General features: G+C 40.8%; 2 protein-coding genes across 2 annotated transcripts; one reads left to right on the forward strand and one right to left on the reverse strand.

Moving 5' to 3' along the window:
- The first annotated feature begins 7,973 nt into the window (after positions 1-7,973).
- Positions 7,974-18,192, forward strand: sap30l (sap30-like). Its single transcript, XM_084374352.1, has 4 exons — positions 7,974-8,743; positions 11,644-11,766; positions 12,169-12,267; positions 14,763-18,192. Exons 1-4 carry the CDS (start codon positions 8,558-8,560, stop codon positions 14,889-14,891), a joined length of 537 nt encoding a protein of 178 aa, XP_084230478.1. The 5' UTR covers positions 7,974-8,557; the 3' UTR covers positions 14,892-18,192.
- A 1,858-nt stretch (positions 18,193-20,050) lies between these two features.
- Positions 20,051-23,912, reverse strand: LOC311269148 (heart- and neural crest derivatives-expressed protein 1-like). The gene is made up of 2 exons (XM_084373172.1): positions 23,040-23,912; positions 20,051-21,393 (listed from the first exon to the last, which is right to left on the reverse strand). Exons 1-2 carry the CDS (start codon positions 23,517-23,519, stop codon positions 21,298-21,300), a joined length of 576 nt encoding a protein of 191 aa, XP_084229298.1. The 5' UTR covers positions 23,520-23,912; the 3' UTR covers positions 20,051-21,297.
- Positions 23,913-24,851: the final 939 nt, after the last annotated feature.

The following is a 24,851-nucleotide window of genomic DNA, read 5'->3' on the forward strand; positions in this document are numbered from 1 at the left end:
AAAAATATATATAAATGTATTAAATTGACATATATTGATCATATGTTTCTGTTGCAGAAGGGACATAACGTGAACCATCAGCAAAGGGAAGTTTAAAGCCTCAAAAATCCCTGCATGCTTCTTCTCTTCTGGCTCTAGTAAGATGTTTCCTGTAAACATCTAATTAGATATTAACCTTCCACATAAAAGATATTTAACCTCATGTAATTGGGGGAATTGGGTATTGTGAAGCCGTAAACACTGATTGACCCTGAAGACCTTTTTTTTTTATCTCATCAGATTCTGGTTTTAGTCGACATGTAGATGTTCTGCTCGTAGCCAATTTCTTTTTTTTTTTGTTTGGAGGAGCACACACCAGTCAATGTTCCTGGAGGTCAAGGTTCATGCTGGACACAATGAGCATTTATTCAGCGTGTTGCTCGGTGCTTCAGGATCTGAAATTAGCTTTTACACAAAGCGAATATCTAATGACGGCGAGGTCAGAGGTCGAGTCCATTAAAATTTTAGCCACATAAAACTGGTCGTCTTTCCTCCATAAAGGGCACATTCAGTCTGACATTTTTGTATCTCCTCACTCAGTCCTCGCTGATAGTTTTGATTATGAAACCCCTCGAGGCTGATCTGTGATATTGAGCCGTGTAAATAAAATCGACTTGACGGGTTTTTAGCGACAAGAAAACGACCCGATAACTCAAACATCAGTGGCACTTCTGTCTCAGAGAGGTGTTATAAAGGTGTGCTGAAAATAATTTGACTCACTTTATATTACCCACAGCTGCCATCACCTAACATTATCAATTTACATATGTGTATGCACCATCTGTCTGCAGAGTTGCCCTTTCCAAATGCCACGAAAGGTCAGAAAGCAATAAGTCAAAGTGCCGCCGTGCTTGGCGAGAGCGTCTGATTCTTGCACACTTTCTTATGCATCGTCGGTGCGTCCGGCACAAAACAGTAAACATAACACAGGAATTGATCTGGAATTAATCATTAAGTCATCTGGTGGTTTTCTTGTCACTCTTTGATTTAAGAGCGCGGACCTGTGAGGCTCCTCCGCGCCTCGACATTTTAACGTACAGCACTTTGAGCTATAAAGGGGTCGGCGGCGTTCAGACACATATTGATGCTCTCTGTTTGTTTTTTCTTTATATTTGAATCGATACAGGGCCGGTGTTTCTCTATGAGTGATGAAGCCGGCGGTCGGGTCATGATCGCTTCCTGTTGAGGCACTACAACTCAAACTGAAAGGCCCGGCTGCTGGAAGGAAGGAAAAAGTTCCTCCTGTGGAAACTGAAACTCGATCAGAGTTAATGTGTTCGAGTACAGTTCACACAACTGGATTATTTTCCTTTGTATATCGTGATTGTAGATTTAATCTGGGAATGTTTGCTCTATTCAACTGAAGATGTCAGAGACGTCGTTTTGCTGTATCCATTGTGTAAAAACAGAACTGTCTTGTATTACAGATTTTATCAGCTATGACAGATTAAATCCAGCTTGTGATGCACATATTCGATATATTAAACTTTATTTCTATAGTCAGCAACAATAAATAAACCTAAAGTCACTGTCAGACAGAGGTTTTCACCAAAAACATCTGAAAATGTAATAATGTTTCAAGGTGAAAGGTCAGTGAAAGAGTTCAAAGAATGACTTTCTGTACCTGTACTACTTATTACTACACTTTTCACCCGTGTTGTTGGTTGGTTTGTCAGCAGGATTACACAAAAACTACCAAACTGATTTCTACAGAACTTGGATGTAGGACGGTCTCGGCCCAGAATAGACCCCTTTTACTTTTTGTGTGGATCCAGTTAAAGGGACGGATCCAGGAATCTTTTTTTTTTCTTGCTTTCTTTCACATTGTCTGACTTTTTCATTGATTTCTCAGGGAATTCAGGTGGCTGGTAGCTATGAGCGAGAACAATTTGATGCTGATAAAGAGGACTGCTGGGGCCTTGGTGGAGGTATGCGCTCTACTGAGTGCCATTCTAGTTTCTTGGGGCATAACTGGCGGTGGCCGGTAGATGACAACAGATTGCAGAGGTGCTTTTGGCGCAGCTACTGAAGGAGTTTGCTCTATTAAAGATGGCTAACGATGATCCAGAGTGCAACTTACACACATGCACATGAGACATGTTTGTAGCACAGTCCACATGTCCATCTAATAACTGGCTGGTATCTGAGTGAGTATAATTCGATGCAGATCCAGGTAGAGCCGATTTACATATGTTTTATTTGATACTGGATTAGGCTTGATTGCATTAAAAGGGGACTATTGGGCCTTGGCAGAGGTATGCGCTCTTTTGAGTGCCATTCTAGTTTGTGATTATATGTGAGAATGATTTTTTATTTTATATATAGGGAACAAAATTGCATCCTGAGTATGAGCAAGAAAGTTGATGCACCTTTTTAAATATTGAATAAAACTAAACTCATGCCATCTCATCATTGTTGACTTATTTAATATTTTACACCACAATCTTGTTATTTCTGTTAAAAAGTCTTGGATTACAACTGCACACGTGACACAAGTTGAATAAATCCTTTTGTGGCTCCAGAGGAAGCTGTCAAACGTGTCAATAATGTAAAAGTTCATGTGTTTGTGATCATTTTTTTGATTGTTTCATGAAGCAAACAGCTCCACATTGTGGCTCCTCAACACTGAACACCGCCTGTCAGATGGAGCAGACCTGCAGTCACAGGTAGACCAGCCTCAGATTGCGCTGCTGTCTCTCTGTGAAGAGCGTGTCGTGGTGTCGAGACGGCTTATCAGACCTCCGCCCAGAAACGGTTTCCACACAGAGCGGACCTGTTTGTCCTTTCACGTTCCACAGTGTCAGAAAATGAGACAGTGGTGGAAATTTCCCATTCCCCTCCGTGACAGGCACGATAATTGGCTTTCAGTCACATTCAGTCTGCTGGAGAAGCAGGTGCTTTATTTAGGGTTGTAGTTTTCATAAAGTGCCTGAAGACGAGTCAGAAACATCATGTGGGGAAGACAATGTGACCGCATGGATTTTAATGTAAAGACTTTTATTTATACAGCACCTTTTAAAACAGTTACAACCTGCTTTACAGTAACAATGAATCATAAAATAAACTATTAAAAACCGTTAATAAAGCTCTGCTGGAGGATCTGAAGCAGCGATCAGCTCACAGAGTTTTCTCTTCCTGACTCTATCACTGGGGTCATTCCAGATCCTTCTATCTATCTATCTATCTATCTATCTATCTATCTATCTATCTATGTGAGCGTTCAATGAGACGTCACTAATGCGACTTTTGGCTGTGTCGTCTTTATAATTACGTACTTTCACAGTCTGATATTTCATTAGTTTGATGACAAACTGCAGCTTTATTGACTTGAAAATTATCTTTTAAATTGACATACATATGTGTGATTCATGACTCAATTCATACAGGATCAATACATTATTTGTCTTTCTTGATTCACTACCAGGCAGAGTTTTTCTGAAATAGGGAAGAGGCTTGACTGCGGCTCTCTATCTACATGTGAAAATGTGTAGATAAAAAATGTGAATGTTTGTGATTCACATGTGAAAATGTCAATTTCTTATGTGGCTATTTTACAACTAGTATTGAATTTAAGCTCAAATGTGGGAAACAAATGTGTGATTTATTGCCCCATGTTGTTCCCTACATGTGAAAAAAGCCAATCACAATGTGAATGCATGCAATTCATATGTCAAAATGTAAAATTCACATATTACGATTTCAATTCAAATGTGAACCGTGACTTTTACATGTGAAAAGGCAAATTTCACATGACATTTTCGTGAGGGACAGTGGAAACTTTTGGACAATCTTTCCTTGAATGCAGTCAAAGTGTTGCAGACAACATTTACTATTCATTAATGATTATTATAAAGTGTGACCGTCCTGTGTTAAAGTGGATATGTGTACATATATTGTCATTAAGAATGTATTTTTAGACAGTGGTGTGTATTTTTTTTAAAAAGCTTCTTGTGTTTGTAGTCTGGTAACACAGAGCAGGGCAGAGTACCGAGTGCAATTGTTTTCTTCCAACTGCACTAATACCTTGATCATTTTTGGCCTTTCTATCATTTTGTCAACGTGTTGTATAAAATAGGTCTTTTTTTATTACAAACACCGGTCTAGGTGCAAAATAAATCCTGTGAAAGTATCAAAACTCAACCCAAGGAGAACTGCATACTGCCTGTATTCAGATACTGTGGCTTCAAATGATCTGGCAGGACTGAAACATGGTGGGCGGTGCCTGCTCGGGCCTGTGAGAGCTGACCAATCAGAGCTTTTCAGGAGGCGGGGCTTAAAGAGACAGGAGCGTTCAGACAGAGGGTGAACAGAGGTGCTGCAGCGATGGACAGTGTGAGAAACATATACATATATTTACAGGATTAAAGATTGTTAACATTTTCTTTCGTTCTTTCTTCATTAATCTCACTTCGTCTCTTCTGTTAGAGACGCTGCTCGTCACCTCTCCTCCAGATAACTTCCCGCGGATCTCTCTGTGCTCTGAACTCTCTGATCTGCTCTCTTGTCACCTCCTGTGTTTTATTTTTTACGACTTTAATCATCTCTGTGACTGATGGCGCTAAAACACATTTTTACTAAATGTTAATCTCATAATCATTTCATCTGACAACACACAAGCTCGGATAGCTTTTAGCCTGCTGTGATTTATTCATGGCTGAAGTAATACTGCTCTTCAGTGTGGCCCATTTCCTCCGGTCTCATGGGATGTCACATAACGCTCAGCTTGTCACACCAGCTCAGAGACAGAGAGAGGGAGAGGACAACTTTGAATACATTGAGAGACCACTTTACATGTTATTGCCTCTTGGAGGCATTTCCCTGATGATATAAACCTCTAAATTGCGAAGTGAAAAACCTGTTAATGTTTCTGCGCTCCATCATCTGCCACTTTTAAAGTCAATCAGTCAGCACACAATCAGTATTCCCGTCCACTCATGAGCCATACGTGGCTGAGGAGAGACACCGGGCTGTTACGCTTCCTGTCAGAGTTATCCATTAAAGAGTCTTTATTGGACCCAGGTCCATTACCAACAGAAAACGTAATCCAATTGTCTTTCCTCCTTTAATATTTTTTTATAGCGTCCCCTCTCTCTCTCCGTCTCTTCCCCTCTTCTGTATTACATCCTCGTCCTCGCTCAGCTATTAGGGGAGCATGATGAGGCAGGGAGTTTGCACATGAGTGCGAATACCACATTAGACAAAATGACAACAAACAAAGAGCATCATTAGTAAACCTGCATAATACAGACGCCTTCACATTTAAGTGGGCTTTTAAAGCGCTCTCTCTCTGGATTTGCTGACTCGCTGCTTCCCAAATTAACTCTCACAACTCAGATTGTGGCCTCGTAGACCGCTGAAACAGGTTTCTGGTTTCAGGCACAAGATGTTGGAACCTGCTGCAGTGATTTGTTCACATTCAACCACATGAGCAGCAGATGTTGTGATGATGAAGCCTGGCATAGCAGTTCATCCCAAAGGAGCTGGATGGGGTCGCTCTTCAACACCAAACAGCGGAAAACACGGATCTTTGTGGATCTGGTGTTGTGCCCAGGGGTAAAGTCATGTTGAAATGGGAAAGGGGCCTTTCAAATATGTTGAATCAATCTTAAAAGCACATCGAGGGATCAGACACACCGCGAACTAGTGGCGACAAAGACGACTGTTGCACTTTAACACACCGCAAAGACGACAGCTGATGGCTCATAAGTTCTGTGCCTGTGTGAGAGGAAATGCCTCTCCATACCACCAGGTGGTGGTCACCATTCAGAAAGTAAATCCTGAAGACTCGTGACTCTTGATATACAAACTTTTGTGATAAAGTAGCATCATTTTCACACCAGTTGTACTTATATAGCCACTTCTAATTGAGAATGTCTGATGATGATGACACTGGCGAAGAGGCGAAGGCAAAGAATAAGGAGAAAACTGCACTTAATAGGTAAAATCGTGGAGACACAGCGACAGGCTCAATCAGACTGATTTATCCGTTGCAGATTAAACATGCTAAATCAACTGAAAAGCAACTGACGAGGGCTGTTTAGTGCCAACACAGCGGGACGCACCCAAAAACTAGGGCCACAGACGCTGACCTGCAGCCCTGATGTTGGCTGACCATCGGCCTGGTGTGTCAGGGCCCTAACAGGTCTAAAATAACACCGATTATGATCCATACCTCCTTTATAAATCTGCTATTTTTAGATCAACTATCTCATTTTGAAACTTTTGAATAAACAAAGCTCTGTCTGCACCAAAACATTGATGACCCAACATCCAGAATAATGTTCGGTGTCGAGCGATGAGAAGCTCCTTTACTCAACTACTGCACAAACACAATTTTGAATTATGTGTACTTGAGTATTTTTAATTTCAGCTACTTTAAAGGGGCAACAGACAACTTCTCCCTGTTCTGTTCTGTTGCAATGACAACTGGATGGTTTCTGTCTTCCTCAGAGTCGCTAATAACACCAACACAGGACAAAACGTGACGTCATTCAATCATCTAGTGTCTAATAGAAATGGATAGCCAGTTAAACTTAGCTTTCCAGGGTGGCTGTGTCCCCGGTGGCAAACAAAATTGTATAGTGATAGGTTTATAGAAGAACCACTGTAAATGCTGATGGTTTCATTATTCAATATCTATCACGTTGTGCATTCAACATGCACTTTATTAGAAAAAGATGAAGCAGAAAACTTGTCTGTTGCCAGTTGAAACTTAAAATAATAACAATAACATAAAAATGTTGCATAATCTGATGAATTAGTAACAACAACCCACTGTTACTCCCCTATTTACTGTATAATAATCACATAATGTAGTCACAGAGGCCTCTCTGCTGCATAATGAGTCATTTTACTTCCACTAATAAAATGTTTGCACCTTTTATAATATGTTACTGCTACTTTTACATTGGTAAAGGATCTACTTCCTCCCCTAGAGGTGTCAAATTGGCTTGATTTTACCATGTCTGAAAGAGTATGTCTTTGTATGTGTTTTATTTTTAAGATTCTTACAATTAAAGGGACACTCAACCGATTTTACATACGAATTTCAGGGTAATTGTTGTGGAAATGCCACTCAATCTAAAGAAACAGTTGTATAAGTTGTAGTCTATGAAAATAACCCTGACGATATTGTCAGTGGCGTGTTTTTTATTGGTTGGCACTTGTAGGATCCGGTGTTTTTGAAACTTGACTGACAAAAAGTCAGTCTCATTCTCAGCTGCTCTCTTTATCTGACTCTCTCAAACCCTCCAGCTTCACAAAAGTGCGTGAATCCCCCCTTTAAATCTCAGTTATAGTTAAAATACGTGTGAACAGTTGGAAAACAAAGCACCTGAACAGGTAACAGTGACGGTATGTGAAGGAATGTCAGTGTCAGCCCTCCTGAGTTGGATCCATCTGTTGACCTCTGTCTCCCCCTTGTGGTCAAAACAGGAATCACACCGTGTTGATGTCAACAGATCTGTGCTCGTTCATGTGGACTTGTGTCCATCAGAGGGAAATAACCCAGATCACCGAGGAGTCTTATAGTTGTGAACATTCAACTGTAACAACAGGCCGCATATTAATAATGTCTCTGTCTCACCAGCCTGTCCCAGGGAGCCGACATCACGGTACAGCGTCTGTAAATGTGGATTTCTCGTCCGTCCGCGTCCATTAAAGATTAATCTAGCGAGACGTCGAGCTGATAAAAGTCGCTGTAACGTTTTCCTCATGGAGGATGATAAACATGTACTATTTATAGTTTCTGTTGTGTAGTTCAACTGAGGGCGACGCCACCTTTAACTCCTATTCATAGTACAAAACATGACACCGAGTGATGCAGGAAGAGCCGTTAGAAGACTGATGTTCCTCACAGCCAATGGGGTGCCCGTGTTTGTACGCTAATCCCGCCCTCCTGCGAAATCGGCCAATCGGCGTCCAGGACGGGGAACTTCCGCCAAAGACACGGAGCATGTCCATTGTACGAGGTGTTCTGAAAGAGTGCCGCGATTGTTGAGGTGCAGGCTGGTTAAAGACGAGATTTCTCCAAAGTTGTGTCATCCGTTGTTGCCGGTTGTCGCCCTTTAACTCGGTATCGTATGAGTTTGTTGTCATACGCGAGTCTTGCTGAAACGTAGCGGTGTGTTGCGGGGACGAACAGCGGCGGTCTCACCATAGGAATTTGTACGTTAGCGGCAGCTCAGCCACCTTGCGGTTCTGCTAGCGGCGGAGCTAGTTGACGTTAGCAGCAGCTGTTTTGCGGTGTGAATCTACCGGAGGTCGGTGGGAATATGTCTGTTAGCAGAGGCTGTCACGTTTCGAAGTAAGTCGCCGGAGCCGGGATAAAACCGCAACGGCTGTTAGCTCGCGAACTAGCCACTTAGCCGAGCTAGGTAAGCTAGCTAACGCTACCGGATTGTCTTTCACAAAAGGGCAACGCGTGAACAAGAGACTTCACAGCTAGCATAACGCTGGGCTTTTTGCTGATTATTTTATTGTTTTGATCGCCACACAAAGAGCATCACAGTCGGTCAGAATGAATGGGTTCAGCACAGAGGAGGACAGCCACGATGGACCGCCTGCTCCGCCGTTTTACGGGCAGAGCTGCTGTCTGATCGAGGACGGAGAGCGCTGCGGCCGGTCAGCTGGAAACGCCTCCTTCAGCAAGAGGATCCAGAAGAGCATATCTCAGAAGAAACTCAAACTGGACATCGACAAGAGTGTGAGTAACATTACAAGACACTCGTGCTCTGTTTTGACTCGTACATCTGTGACTGTGAGTGGGAAGACGATCGCTGAAAGTTAGCTCTGGGGGGAAACTTCAGACTCCACAGCTGTCAGCTAGCTAACGCGAGTTAGCTTGTCGGCGTCAGTTAACGTGAATAAACAAAAGAGCGGATTCAAATCTTCCTCTCGTTGTTGGTGTTACAGTAGCCGTGATTGGAGGTGGTGTCTGTAGCTGGATCTGTTCTCAGCCGGTTTAAATGTCCGGCTAACGTTAGCTGTGTTAGCTAGCTACGTGGACGACGTGCAGGACAACATCAACTTCCAGCAACAGTTTCCTCCAACACGCCTCCGCCGCCGCTGCTCTTCATAAAATGGCTGTTGCCAGGGAAGCTAACCGTGTTTTCTTTAACCTCAGTCCTCAGAAACGGCCTCATTTCAAACTACCAGCAGCTAAACGTTGGTCGAAATACTTCACATTACACACACGTTAGCTTAAAGTTACCACAACACCGCATTGGAGCCATTATCCTCGTGGTGATTTTTCTTAGTTTTCTCCTCATTTCTGTCCTCAGGGTCACTGTTTTTAAATTAAAGGTGTGTTAACTTGCACTGTCAGGCCAACACGTGTTTTATGTGTCTTACAAGAACATAACGAGGGAAACTTGTTGAACTGGACAACTGGGACAGAGACATTTAAGTTAACTAGCCAAAGGCCCCAGACCCCCCAAGGGCCTCACAAGTCCCGAGAGTCCCTCTGGGTGGTTATTTGAATTATAGTAAAGTTATCTAGGACTGATACACATCTGAAGTACGTTACACTACTCAAAATTAATGAGGGATATTTTAGTGTTTCACTTGATTCTGTGACAAAGCTGAAATTGTATTTTGTGAATATTTTTAGTCCCCAAAAATAATGTTAAAAACCACTTTATTCTTATTTCTGGGGTCAAACTGCTACTTGAGTTTTGGGGCCAGTGCCAGTTGAGTTAATCCCGCAAACATCATCAAACACTTGTGACTGAGATATGTAACGGAGGCAGGATATTTCTTACAGTTTAACAATACATTTTATCGTCTGAAATGACATCCGTGCATTGAAACGGTAAATGCCACTTAGAATCAAATAGTTACAAATTACCCCGAGCATCTTTTCTGCATTATCATCTCTTAAATAAAGTTAATTTTGGTCAAAATCGATGTCCTACTGATTATATCTGTGACAGGCCAATATCGGCCTAGCGATGTATCAGTTGGGCTCTTATGACTTCACACAATATTATGTTCTGACAGACATGAAACTTGATATAAAGTTGACATATCAACAACAACACTAGAAGGTCAGAACTCAATAACGTAGGTGAACAGATGTACACGGTTAATAACAAGCAATTTTCATAACACAGTACACCTTAAAACTAGTAAACCGCTGCAACCTTAGTCACAGTATTAATGACCTAAGCTTGTTTTAATGCCTGTTCTTAGACGGGCCTTCATACAAATATACACATCCAACCAGAAAACACATTCAGAATAGTATGAAAGACGAGCTTACCAACATCAAAACATCCAAATGTAGATTTAACATGCTTATTTATTTATTCGTGTTGTGTTTTCTGGACTAAATTCGCCTTTAATTAACTCACCACAGCGTCTCAACAGACCTGGGGGCAGGGCTGTCTTCCTGCTGTGTGTAATCTGCTGTGTGCTCTGTACCTGATGAGTGCTTAAAGGCGACGGGATGCGTACACAATGCACAAAGAGTTGGAAGAACCAGGGGGTCTGTCGGTAGGGGTCTTCAGCTCAACGTTGCCCCGGGCTCCCCGACATCCAAATGTAGATTTAATATCTTTTATTTATTTTCCAAGTTGTGTAACACAGCAGAGCCGTCCCTGACTGGATGGATGTTTAATGAAAGTGTTGCTGTTGCTGTAAGCTGCTTTTATCTGCTCTGAGGTTGGTAGAAAGCTTTATGCCCTGTCGCTGAAGCGGTACAGCCGTGGGAACGAGCTCGGCGGTCTTTAGTGTGGTTCTGCTGGGACTCGTGTCGACTCACATGTTCTTGTTGTGGTTTAGAGGAGTGAATGCACACGAGTTCGCAGGAGGACAGAATTAATCTAAATAACTGACTATAGACTACCTGTAGGTTGGCAGGGAATCGAATGTCAGTACTATTTTTTAGTTATGAGCAGAATGTGGTGCGTGTCTGTAGCATCGTTTACCAGAAACAAACGCTGAGGTCTTGTGTGCAACAACTCTGACTAGATACTTCCTGTTTTTTAAGTCATAGCTGTGCCAGTTGTAAACAAGTTTATCTTGTTAACGTTCATGTTGAGCTGCGAGTGTTAACACAACATCTAACACTGCTGAGTTTGATTATACATCTGAGTTTTAACATTAATGAAGTTTGTTCAAGGAAAAACTAAATAAAGTTTTGTTTTGGCACCGGTACCAAAACACTGCTATCATACTGAGACCAGAACTGAAGACTTTAGAACATCCTTGTTTGTAAAGTTGCACAGATTTATGGATTAGTTGCTAAATATTTAATTAAGTATTTTGATTATAGATTAATCAGATTGTTCATTTTAAAAGAAAAGTCAAAATTCTCTGATTCCAGCTTCTTAAATGTGAATATTTTCTGGTTTCTTTCCTCATCTATGACAAACTGAATGTCTTTAGGTTGTGGACAAAACAAAACATTTGAGGGCGCCATCTTGAACTTTTTCTAACATTTATAGACCAAACAAGTAATCGATTACTTGAGAAATTAATCGACAATGAAGATGTTATTTTTAGCCCTACTTGTCTGCAAGTGATTCTGTGTCGCATCTAAACTAAACTGAGGTTTTTGTACATGGTGGACTCCTCCTTTAATACTCGTTAATCTCTTTGTAGGTACGGCACTTATACATCTGCGACTTCCACAAGAACTTCATCCAGAGCGTCCGCAACAAGAGGAAGAGGAAGACCAGTGACGATGGAGGAGAGTCCCCCGATCATGATGTGGAGGTGCCGGAGGTAATGTCGCCCGAAATGTTTAACACAGAAATTGTATTTCAAGCACAACAGATTATTTTTTGCAAAGGAACAAAAGTGAACATGGTGACAGAAACTAGGACGCTTTACAAACATCAACTCGTGGTGGGATTGTTGTAAGAAAGTGCTTACATAACTACTATTACAAGTACTGGAAAAATATTATCATTGTTATTGCTCTTTTTAAGAAAAAAAACATGTTTTTCCTCTACTTGGTTGTGCTTTTTAGTTTTTATTGCTGCGATGACCCAATTTCTCCACAGAGAAATCCTCTGAGAATCTGCAGCAAGTCATTGAAATGTGTCCAAGATGGAGGCGGGATGAAAAGTTACATATCTCATAATTCACTCTCCGACTGCGTCTTTGTGTCTGTTGTGTGTTCAGGTCGATCTGTTCCAGCTGCAGGTGAACACGTTGAGACGCTACAAGCGACACTACAAGCTGCAGACCAGACCTGGACTCAACAAGGCCCAGCTGGCAGAGGTAACAACTGAATCAATGTGGAGACGTCGTCCACTGCGTGATGGATGTCTTGTACTTTGTACTGTGCATGTTGCGTTCTCCTTCCATTTTGTTCAGCATTGAAACTCTGAAGCCTAACCATATGTCTAAATTATTGTTTTCTGGCATACTGCCTGGTCCTCAAAGAGTACCTGTTGTTAGGGTAGAAGCTCTTTGATGGCCCACAGATGATCGGGGATGGGTTTGCTGAATGTCAAGCACACATCTCAGGTTTTATTAGTTGTGTACGGCTTAGTTTACCCGCATATATGTATTTTAAAAGCAATGTTTTCTGGTGTGAGTGACCAAGAGGATGAGAGGAGAACAAAATAGATGTAGAAAGAGAGACAAAACTTAACCTGCTGCTACTTCTGAGTTGTTGATTGAATGGATGCAGTGTCACATGAGGGTAAATTGTACCTTTTTGTTAATTGTTTGGTTGTTGTTTATCAAGCCACAAGTTCAGACACTTGCTGGTTTTCGCTCCCCTGACATCAGGATTTACTGCTTTTGTTTTGGACTGTTGGTTGGACATTTAAAGGACATTAATCTTGGACATTTGGCCTTTAACCCGAACAAAACCGTCATCATGCTATCATGAGGCAAATGTAGAAACCCTGATTGAAGCACACACCATTTTGCTGTAAACGTGTTGTGTTCGAGGCTTCATGTCCCTCTGAACAGAAGCTGTCAGTCCTGTTGTGTGCTTAGCTGTTAGCTCTATTAGCCAAACACACCGCAGGTCTCTGCTGCCCACCAGCTGCTGACAGCTAACGAGCAGCGTAGCATTATCAGGGAGTCCTTGCGGATTTGAGCGTGTCGTATTTTTTGTCGGATCTCATGCTGAGTGGCCAGGCTGTGATGGTAACCACAGCAACAGCATGGGATGTTGTTACTCATGCTGCAGCATGTTGTAATGCACACAGTTCAGCTGGGCATCTGCTAACAGACACACAAAAATCAATTTATTTGCAGCCTCTCTGGTGAGCATCAGTTTATAAAAACTTCATCAGTCCTTTTTGGAGCAACAGAAACTTACTTTGACAACTTCTCAAGCAGAAGCTGTGGTTATTTTTCTCTTTGATTCCTCTTTTTATGGATTTCTGTGGATTAATAACCCGTCTAGTTCATATTGTGTAACACTGAAGGCTGCTGGCTGCCCTCATTAGGCCTCTTTCTTCTCAACTCTCGGCTCCATAATACTCATTTACTGTGATATACGTAGTGTCGCAGGTCGTATTCCTCAGTAATTGGTCATGGAGAGATTGTTAGACTAATTTGCCAAATTGACAGGTGGACTTGATGCAGCTGGCTCGGCCGTCGTCCTGACAAATACCTCCTGTATGTGGCGGCGGGGCGGAGTCGGATGTGACTCGGCTGTCGGGCAGTAGGACCGAATGAATGAATGAATGAATGAATGAATGAAACTTGGCTGTAAGTTGAATGTTTCCCCCGGCTGTAAGTCAGGTTCAGGCCCTCTTATTAATGAGCCTCCCACATCATTAATAAAGCACCAGTCAACAGCCAAAACCAGTTACAGCTGTTCCAGTTCAGCCCCGTTCAGGAGGACCAGAGGCTGTTTCCAGTAAAAAAAAAAAAACATCTCTTGAGGTTTTTTACTCCACTACATTTGTCTTACAAGTCAGTTAGCAGCGGATTTGGATTATTGGGAAGCTGCAACGGTTAGTCAATGAATTGATTAGTCGAAATAAAATACATTTATTTTGATAATTGATTTATAGTTTCAGTCATTTTCCAGTTCTTTTCCAGCTTCTTAAACGTGATGATTTGCTGCTTTTCTTTGTCATTTCTGACAGTAGATGAGGAGTCTTAAGTTTTGGACTGTTGGCTGGACAAAATAAGTCATTTGGAGATGTTGCATCAGGCTCTGGGAAATTATGATGAGCACTGGCAATCAGGAAAAAAAAAGCATGGATTCTGAGCACGATTTCTCCTTATTTTTGCCATTAGCAACATTAAATTGTACATATTCTTGATTTAAAAGGGGCTAAATTAGCGAGAGCCGTATGAAAATGGTTGGCAAATGCTGCATTATCATGGCAGTGGTTTGCATGATACTCGTTACTCTCGAGTCTTCCAGTTCCTCTTTTTGAATGTTGAACACAAGGCAGAGAACACAGGAGGCAGTTGGCTGTTGTGGTGTGTTTGAGTGCAGCTTTTTGGTCCAGACACAGACGACGTGAGGTGAAGCAACAGTCAGCTTTTGTTGCTGCTTGTTCTTTGATGTCGATTTGGTTTGTCTGGGCCCGACGTGTTGTAGCACAGCCTACAAAGTTAAAAGCGTGTTCACCATGTTTATTGCCATGCAGAACCAATGTTGAATAATACTGACTTCTTAAATTGACTACCAGGAAATGGGGCTCATACACCTGTTAATTCCTGAATGCTGCGTAGATCTATATGAGATATGCACGCTGAGTTTTCCTTCTAACCTCTTGTCCTTCCTCCTCCTGCAGACGGTGAGTCGTCACTTCAGGAATATCCCGGTGAACGAGAAGGAGACGCTGACCTACTTTATTTACATGGTGAAGAGCAGCAAGAGCCGCTTGGACCAGAAAGGCGACGGCGGCAAACCGCTGGACTAAACTCCCCGACATCAACCACTGAAGCTCCAACAGTCACCAACAACCACAGCGACAAAACCTGGACACCGCAAACAAGCTCCTGCTCCCCCGTCACCGTCCCAATCCAGAACACAGACTCTTGTTGTCCTCTGAGGACAAATGGAGAAGAACTGAGGCCGGGATGAGTTCACTTTTGCTCATTCTGTCCTCTTCACACGTCGCCACGATGGTTGATTCTCCTCCGGTTCACCCCCTCCTCCTCTGCTCCGCTAAAGCCCGGTCCCTAAAGACTGTCGAGGACCAGGACTCAGTCCGCAGGGTTTCACGTCGTCATGCTGTAATGTAACCTGTCAATATGTACAAAAGAACAGCGTCCGATCTTACGTAACTTGGTTGAATGCAATGTACAATATAGCTGCCTTAAGAGTGAAAAACAAAACACTTCTTGGTAATTTGGGGTATTTTTTTCTTTGCCGATTTGACTGTTAACACGTTCACCACGAAGGATGCTTGTGCCAAACAGAGAAAAGTGCTGGAACTGAACGAAGAGTTTGTTTTTTATTGTGAGTGAATGGATCATTGGAAAAGGGCGCCGAACACCTCAGGACTCGGGGTCAGTTTACTCCTTTAGTGGCACAAAATCACATAAGAACCTGAATTTTCAATAATATCTAAAATACATAAAAAAGGAGCTGATCTGAGTCCTGATCTTTAATCTTTTAGCCGCCCTTTTCCAACTGGAAGTGATGCGTTTATGGACGGATGGTGGTGAATGATGTAGCATCTGGTTGTGACCCGCTCTTCACCTTCTTAATAGCTGTTTTATGTACTTATGAACACGCCGACCCAACCGCCAGAATTGGCAAAGTACGTTTCTGCAAAACCACAGATAAGTTACAACGTCACGTTTCTTTTTTTAGACACAAAAACCACGTGGTTGTGGTTTCCAAAACATCGTGTTTTGGCTTAAAATACCTCGTCTTGTGCCACAAACGCGTCTGGAGACGTCTCGAGGTCCAAAATATCCCTTTTTTATCGTGACAAACAAAGCTGGAAATGTCCCAGCCTGTCCTCAAAAATATCCCAGGCTCATTGCCACAAATATCTTGATGGCACCGACCAAATTGCCTCGATACTGTCAAGAATCGAAACATGTCTTGTCATTCGATCCCAAATTTCAATACCTAAGGAGATAATCTCATCAGTGTCAGTGAGCCAATAAGCATGCAGCATGCTTGTTCCAAGATCGAACAGTGCTGGTGATTGGCTGCCTCGAGGCATAGTCTCCTTAAAAATATCTCGTCACGTCACCTGTTGAATCGTCTCGGTCCCTCATCAAAAATATCCAGTGGTTTCACGCTCACGTTAAAAATGTTGGAAGGCCAACAATGCTCAAGCAAATGCCAGCGCCAACATTTTATTATGTCGACTGGGCTTCACCATCACGGCTGGAAACCGTCCTGACGTCTCCTTGAAAATATCCAGTGGTTTCACGCTTACAGATGTTGAAACGCGAGACTTGAACTGGGGTCACAGGTTGACCAACCTTCAAGCCAGCAACTCCAACACTGTCCACTCAATACGTAGCGTGTGACGCATTCAAATTTGAACGTATGTGTGGTTCACAGAAACGTTACCTGCCAACATTTCATCCTGGTGACTGGGCTGAAAACACACTGATTTATTTCCTCTGTGCGTCGCAGGTGGTGGGAGCTGATTTTTTATTGTTTGTTCCTTCATTTCTTCTCTTTAGTTCAGCCTTAAGTTGTATAAAGTTGCGTCTGTCAGCGTATTTGATTTTGATTTTTCCACCTCGAAGTGGAGCGTGTGTTTGAGAGTGTGTGATAGGAATGTAAGAGTAATTATTAGCGTCTTTTTAATATTTAAGAGCAGTGTTGATAGTGGACGACGTCTCAAATGTTGATTGACTCAACAGAAAACAAATTCAATGTTTCTTTTCATGCCCTCCCTCGACATCAGCCTGCCAAAAACACAAGTTCAGGAGAAGTTGTCTGAGATCTTAAAAACTTTCTTCTTTTTTTTCCTACTAGAGCTGCAACTAATGCTTATTTTCTTAATTAATCGATTTGTTGTTTGGTCTATAAAATGTCCCAGAATGGTGAAATCTGTCTCCCAAAGCACCAGATAACATCTTCAAATGTCTTGTTTTTATCCACAACTCAAAGATATTCAGTTAACAGTCGAGAGGAGGAAAGAAACCAGAACATATTCACATTTAAGAAGCTGGAATCAGATAATTTTGACCCTTTTCCTCTTGATTTTTGGGGCACATACTACAAAAGAGAAAATGTGGATATCGATTTATCGGTATACACGTGTGGTTATCAAACACTTGTGAACGAGATATGTAACGAGGACGGGATATTTTACAGTTTAGCAATCATCGGTTAGCTAAAACCGTAAGCTATACTGGGAATTCAATAACTATTGATCACCTCAAGCATCTTTTTCTGCATTATAATCTCTAAAAAGCAAAGTTTAATACCAGTCAGTATCTGAAAACGTATACGCCGATATGTCTGTGAGAGGCCAATATCGCCGGGTAATATCGACTCTAAAAACAATGTAAGTGATTATTTAAATAACTGAGAAACTAATCAATCAATCGTTGCAGCTCTTCTTCTTTTTTTTACATTTTTATTCAATTTTGAAATGATCTCATGAAATCATGTTCATCCCTGAAAAGTTCAGCACAAATCTAATTTGGCAACAAAAGTGTTTTCACACGTTTGTGTTTTAATTATTAATCGATGTTTCAAGCCATCGATCAATTGCTCAGTCAGATCCTCGTTACTTGTTGGATTGGGTCACAGCTGGGATCGCTGGTGGCTTCTGGTCACTTCCCATCGCAGCTCAACATAAAACATTTAATACGAAGAATCCAAAACTGCTGAAAAGTTAATACACACGATTGTTGATGCACTGCTGCAGGTCAAAGACAACTTCTCCAGCTCCTCTTCTGTGTTGTTGATCGTAAACACAGTTTGGACTTCATGTCAGGATTTTATCATCCTCTGTCACGCTCTGTATTTAAGTTTGTCCACCACACTGAGTTTGTCTTCTTCTGACAGGGTTATTTTTTTATTATTTTTCTGTCTTTTTTTTAGTGTCTGTTATATTTTCAGTTTTGCTTGTAGGTTTCTTAGTGTCATGTAGATAAACAACGGACTTTATTAACACATAGGCCAGGCCACATTAACCTGATTGTTGTATTAGAAAAAAAAAAACATATTTAAATATGGCTGCTTATTGCTCCTAATGATGGGATAATATTAATAATAAATGTATTGTACAGGAAGAAGCAACGGTCTCGTCTCTGTTCATTCACAGGTTGTTCTCAGCTGTTTGCACACTGAATATATGAACACATGAAGATCATGTGTGTAAGTTTTGAAGTTAAAGTTGAAGAGAAAATGTCAGCCGGGTTGGATTTGTCTTTCTACGTTAGGGATGCCCAAACTTTTTTCCCTTGAAGGGCTGAAAGCAAACACCTGTCGTATTGTAATGACGAGGATCCCTTAATTGACTGACATGCCCAGATCATGAACAATAATTAATAATAAGGGATCCGATATATTTTAAAGAGCATTTTTACTTCCCTTAAAATAAAAAAACAGTCCAAACTCCTCATTTAACGTCATGAATGACAAAGAAAAGCAGCAAATTCTCACATTTAAGAAGCCGGAAGCAGAAAATGTTTGCCTGAAAAATGAGCAAAACGATTAATGGATTATGAAAATCATTTGCAATTAATTTATTTTAAATCAACTAACTGTTGCAGCTCCAGTGAGGACTAGTTTCTTCATGCTGTGTTGTTTCAGTAACAGCGTTTGGCCACCAGGTGTCAGCATCAACATGGAAATACAAAATGTTGGACTGTTGCTGTTCATTTCTCAGAGTAAATCTACTTATTCACCGGAGGAAACTTTATTTTTGAAAACAAACTGCATATTTTTCCTACAAATACTGTGACGAGGTATTTAGGTTATTAGAGTCGACAGCAGTGGAGCAGATCACCACAGATCATCTTCAAGCCAGTGAGAGGGAGAGTTTTGTAATTATTAGATTAATTGAATAAAATATTGCATGAATGACTAATTGGTACATGACAATGCGATATATAATGTTTTCTGACCTATTTGTGAACCAGGCATTAATTCTCAGAAAAGAAAAATACCCGGGAGAGCAGCGACATAAAAAAAATATCAGCTCTGACACTGATTTTAAGTTATAATTCAATTTAAATTATTCAATTTAATATTAGAACTGGCAGGACTAAAGAAAGGCAGAAATTCAGATGTATAATCTAAAATAATAATAATAATAATAATGAATAAAGTAAATAATCAAAATTGTGACTGTGGAGTTAATTGTGATGAAAACAGTATTCTGGGATTAAGTTCAATTAATTCAGATTTAACTCCTATTTTAATGATTATGTTATTCTGTGATTGGTTTTCTTATAAATCTCATGTTTTTGTTCAGGTGACACCAATAAAAGCAAGAAAGAAAAAGCCAGTGTTGTAAAAAAGTTAAGTAAAAGTAAAGATATTGTTAAAATATCACTTTGAAAGTGAAAGTCATCTGTGTGAAAAGTACTCGAGTAAAAGTCTGAAAGTATCTGATATTAAATGCACTTAAGTATCATTTGTGCATGTAAAAGTAAATTATATACATATTTAAAAAGGATTTCAGGATTTTTCTGATTATCAACTGAGTTTTATTTTAAATATCTGATTACCAATAAAATAAATTAAATAAAAAATGCACTGTTTGGCTCTGATGAAGCATGTAATCTGAAAAGTAACTAAAGTTATCAAATAGAGAGTGAAGCATGAGAGAAAAAGTCAAATATTTACAAGTACCTCAAAGTTGTACTTAAGTACACTACTTGAGTAAATGTAATAAGTTACATTCCATCAGTGGTATTAAATAATTTCATATCACGAAGTGTTTTGATAACTAATTGATTTAGTTGTTTTTTGTTTTGTTTTTTGCAAATAAAGTACAAATACCTCAAGATTGCACAACAGTACAGTTGAGCAAAAGTACTTAGTTACATCCCATCACTATAAACTTTTAATTCCCCATCAAAGACAAACAGACGTCACATACGAAGAAAAACACACCTTCACTTCAGCTGCAGTGTCATAAAATAATCCATTTATTTACTGAACTTTTATATAACTTCACATCCATCCACGTGTCGCACAACAATAAACCTTTAGTTTTTTTTTAATCCTTATGAGTGTTTTTTCTTTGTTTACACGTCGGAGAGAAGCTGTGCGTCAACATTCAGTCTGTGTTCGTCTTCTCAGAGCGACAGTGAGGTAGATTCAGTCGGTTCAATCAGTTTCTACACAGGAGAGGACAGCCGCAGTCCAGGAACACTGGTGGGATAATAATGTGCTAATTACATGTTTGTACTGAGCCGAACTCAGCCGGATGACACAGGATAACTTTCCCTTGAAGACTGTTTCTGTTCGGGCTCGGGATGTTTTATATTTTTAGTATTTTATCTTATTTACGTTCTTACGTCAAAGGAGTCTGGTTGAAATCCGAATCCAGTGATCGGAAAACGCTTGTAGGCCAATTACCGACCGGTTCACGCGCCGATTCATGAATATTTCGGAATAAAATACATTTATTTGATTTAACATGCAGGTGTGATGTCTTTCAGGCCAGAATATATCACAATTAATGCTGACATTATTTAATTTCACAGCGGAATTAAACCAATTAACAGCACGGGGAGGAAAATACAAGTATGCCGGATTTATTTTCTAATATTTAGGATAATTTACACGGATGAATCATATTTAAATTATCTTCTGTGCCGCATTTTGGTTTAAAAAATCCAGAGAAAAAACACAAATTCAGCCGCTGCGTCCCATTTCTCTGATGTAAAAATGAAAAACATGTAAAAAATAATTCCCTTTATTTGGTTTTTTTTGCCATGTCGTTCCTCTCAGATCACAACATCCACTCTTCTGCTCGTTTGTTTTATAATTTATTTATTTTCTCCTGCGGAAACAACCAACTCTCCGCCAGATAAAACACTACTTTTTCTTTTTTTTTTGTTTTAAGGCAGACAGATGTTTTATGACACCGTGGCAACATCTGGTCTACAGTACTGGAGGGGTGGGAACATCAAAAAAAAGAAAAAAAAAAAGAAGAAGAAGCAGAAATACCACAAATAACACACCGAGGAGAGAGAGAGGAGATCATCATCAGTGTCCGTCCGTTTGTTTTTGTCCGTGTTGTCCTTTAATTCGCTCCTTTTTGCGCATCGTTGCCTGCGCACAGCGGTGGTGCGTTCAGGTTCAGACAGTCAGTGGTTTTTTATCTGATTTCAATCCAGAGTCTGTGAGGAGGAGGAGGAGGAGGAGGTGGAGGTGGAGGAGGGTCACTGGTTGAGCTCCAGAGCCCAGACCTGCTGCGGCCAGCCGGTCCGGCCCTTCACCTTCTTCTCGGCTCCTAAAGAGTCCTGCAGGCCGTCAGTCTGCGACACCAAAACACCAGGTTATCACCAGCAGACACAGAGAGCGCCACCTGACAGTCACTCAACACGTTTCATCTCTACAGGACGTGTTAATATCACGTCTATATCTCCTCCGAGAGCCTCACTGCGCTGCAGAGTTTATTCAACTGGGAAATAAACACGTAAATAAATAATACGTGATATAAATAATCAATAAATGATGATCTAATTGAGTCAAAACATCTGCAGATCTAAAAAAAATATTAAAATAATAAGTGTTGTATTTGAGGCTTCAGTGACGCAATCACCGCCGTGACATCACAGGCTTTCATTAACCAAAGTAATGAACTAAATGTGGAACAAAACAGGCCGTTACGTCACCAAATATATTATTAAATAATGATGCATATTTTATAATAAACAACTAAATTGTTATTTGACAAAAACATGTTACATATGTGAGGAAATGTTGTTTTAAAGGCCAACTACATTTATCTGCAACTATTCTGATGCAGTGACACATAAATAAACGTGTATTTTAATGCAGACTGCGTTGCATTTATTTATTATATTTCCTATTTTAGATTATTAGTTTTATTCTCGTATTCTGCTGTTTACGACCTTTAATTCGGCTGTAATGTTGTTGACTAAATGTTTGTCTACTGAGTGTGAGTTTTATATTTGTCCTCTAATCTCGCTGTATTCTGATCCATGACATTAAAGGATTTATTTTATGTTTATGAACATATAATTGTCTTTATGTTGTTGGAGATGTTTTAAAAAGGCGCCGTTGTGCTTCTACATCACAGTCAGAGGGACAGTGTTGTTACAAGTGAACACAAGTTGAGTAAAAGTAAAGATGTGGTGGTCAAATGTTACTTTGGTGAAAGTGAAAGTCAGTCAGAGGAATAAAAGTCTTAAAGTATCTGATATTAAATGTACTTAAGTATCAAGAGTACAAGTAGATAATAGATATTTTACTTTATGTCTATATATTTTCTCTGGGGTCAGTGTGCTGTTTAATCCGATTGTCTCTAAATTAATTTAATTTATGTTAAAATAAAATTTGCTCTAAAACAAAACGCTCTAATGCAGCATGTAATCTGCAAAGTAACTTATTATAAAATAAATGTAGTGGAGTTAAACAATATAACAACAGAAATTGGAGATAACCAATAAAGTATAAGTACCTCGAAATTGTACTTCAGTCAGTAGTTATATATAGTTAAAGTTATAAGAGTCTAAATCTACCAGCTGGTTATTACCGTTAAACATTTGAATGAGACGCAGAGTTGATTTTTTGGATCATAACGCACAAAAATGTGAATATAATTATAAAATGCTGCACTTTTATTCCGCAGTCGAGTTGAATTTATTGGCTCAAAATAAAATGTTATAATATTTTATTTGGATTTTATTTTTTTTATATAAATAATTCAGATAATGTTTAAAACTGAAGACAGAAAATCATAAAATCACGTTTTAAAACTAGATTTTGTTTTAAATTTTAGGATTAAAACAGGAAAATAAAAGCACACCGATATTTAAATTGCCTTTCCATTTCTTCAGGCCCCAAACTCGTAAAGTTAAGAAACTACCGAGCTCCTGAACTTCTCCTGTTGGAGGTATTTTGGTAAAAATCAAAGTTTTCTACAATCGGAACTTACCGGCTCCCGTTTTCTTTTCAGATCCCGGTTCTCAAATTTCTTAATCTCGGCCTTAAAGCCCTCCGTCTCCCCGGAGTCTTTGGCCAGGACGTCCATCAGGTAGGCGATGTAACTGGTCGCCAGGCGTAAAGTTTTAATTTTAGACAGTTTCGTGTCCGCGGGCACGTTGGGGATACACTCCCTCAGCTCGGCGAAAGCTGTGTTGATGCTCTCCGTCCGCCGGCGCTCCTTCTTCGGCCCCGACGTCCTCCTCTTCCCCATCCCCGCCTGGAGCCCCTCAAGTCGGGCGTCGTGCGTCGCTACGGGCGCCCCGAGCTCCGCGGCTGGGTACGGCGCCTGGATCTGGAAGTCCGGGGGCACCTCCCCGTGGTTCACCACCCAGCTCTGGAAGTAGGGCGCGTCCTGGTGACACCGCTGGACGAACGGGAAGGGTTCGTGCATCAGGTGGTGGTGATGCTGGTAGCCCCCGATGAGGTTCATGTTGAGCGGGATGACGAATGTGCTCGCTGCCGTGTTGTCCGTCGCCCTCGGCCTCTCTCTGCTGCTGCCCCACAACGGTCTCTGCTCGGGGATCGACAGCCAACAGAACTCATTCAAGACCTAAACATGTGTCCTCCCGAGTCAAGACAAACAAAACCACCAACTTTTACATCGTCGCCATTCCGAGAGAGACGTCAGCCGAGGTGAAACAGGCCGCGAAAACGTTTATAATTCCAGGGAGCGAGTCTCGGCGCTGTCTGGCTCCACTCGTGCCTCTTTCTCTCCTGGAGACTCTGCACTGATTTTGCCCAAGAAATTTGACCCCGATGAAGGTGTGAGGCCCCCAGGTTTATATGATTTGGATGTCAGCGTGGAGAGGAGGCAGCCAATAGAGGAAAGCGCCCAGGATGGGAGGAGTGTCTGGAGAGGTTTGGAATAACATGCGCTATGGTGCCGCAATCTCACGGCGCTACACACGGAGCCAATATGTTGGAGTTGGTTGCTGACAACACAGACAGACGTGCACATGTGACGGAAAAACTGGTATACATTAAGTAAAAATTATATTTTTTTGTCAGTTTGTGTACTCTGTTTTGTGTGTTTGTTTTGGGGAGGTTTTACGCACAGAATTTACGCACCGCCTCTTTGACTAAAGGCTGTTTATGAGGTGTGAGTTTTGTAATTCAGTGGCGAATATAATTACTTGTGTTACGTAATTTGTCAACTCGTGTATGAAATCAAGCTTTGTGAAGACAGCAGGGATTTAAATCAGGCGTTACACTGGATTTCTTTGCAGTTGCGCACATGGAATTAAAGGTGTTTTTGCGTAAACACTCATAGACATCTGAATATAAAGGTGCGCGTATTGAGATTTAATTCCCCTGCCTTTAAAAAAACTTAACATTTCTAGATAAATTGTCTAAGTTAGTGTGCTTTCATTTTTTAAAGGATGAACAAATAAGGGAAGGAAACGTTTGTTTAAATTGAAAAGATGACAGTGTATCAAATTGAACTTCCATCCTGCTTCAATGTGGTGCGTCATGCTATAAATATCCTCTGGAAATATGAAATTATTTGACTGTTTGTCTTTCCAGCTGATGCTTGTCAAGATTGTCTCAGATTTTTCATATTTTCTTAAACGCGTAAGCCACATTATCAGAGTCTCCTCTTCCAGTACAAACACCAGGTACATGTCAGAGCGCTCTGGAAAGTGTAAATGAAGCCTGATGAATTATTTCGGGACCCGCAGTCCGCGCGGCCTGTTGTCATCATACCTCAGCAGTATGAAGCACACACACACAAAAAAAGGCCCGCATGCAGCGCCTTTATCTG

This window comes from Pagrus pagrus (genome assembly GCF_965226575.1).
Source record: "Pagrus pagrus genome assembly, chromosome: 14".
Lineage (NCBI taxonomy): Eukaryota > Metazoa > Chordata > Actinopteri > Spariformes > Sparidae > Pagrus > Pagrus pagrus.

Coding starts and splice junctions, on each gene's coding strand:
- LOC311269148 (XM_084373172.1), bottom strand. CDS start 23,519: ATGAACCTCATCGGGGGCTACCAGCATCACCACCACCTGATGCACGAA. Junction 21,394..23,039: donor TGAAAAGAAAACGGGAGCCG/GTAAGTTCCGAT, acceptor TTGGTGTCGCAG/ACTGACGGCCTGCAGGACTC.
- sap30l (XM_084374352.1), top strand. CDS start 8,558: ATGAATGGGTTCAGCACAGAGGAGGACAGCCACGATGGACCGCCTGCT. Junction 8,744..11,643: donor AACTGGACATCGACAAGAGT/GTGAGTAACATT, acceptor ATCTCTTTGTAG/GTACGGCACTTATACATCTG. Junction 12,268..14,762: donor ACAAGGCCCAGCTGGCAGAG/GTAACAACTGAA, acceptor CTCCTCCTGCAG/ACGGTGAGTCGTCACTTCAG.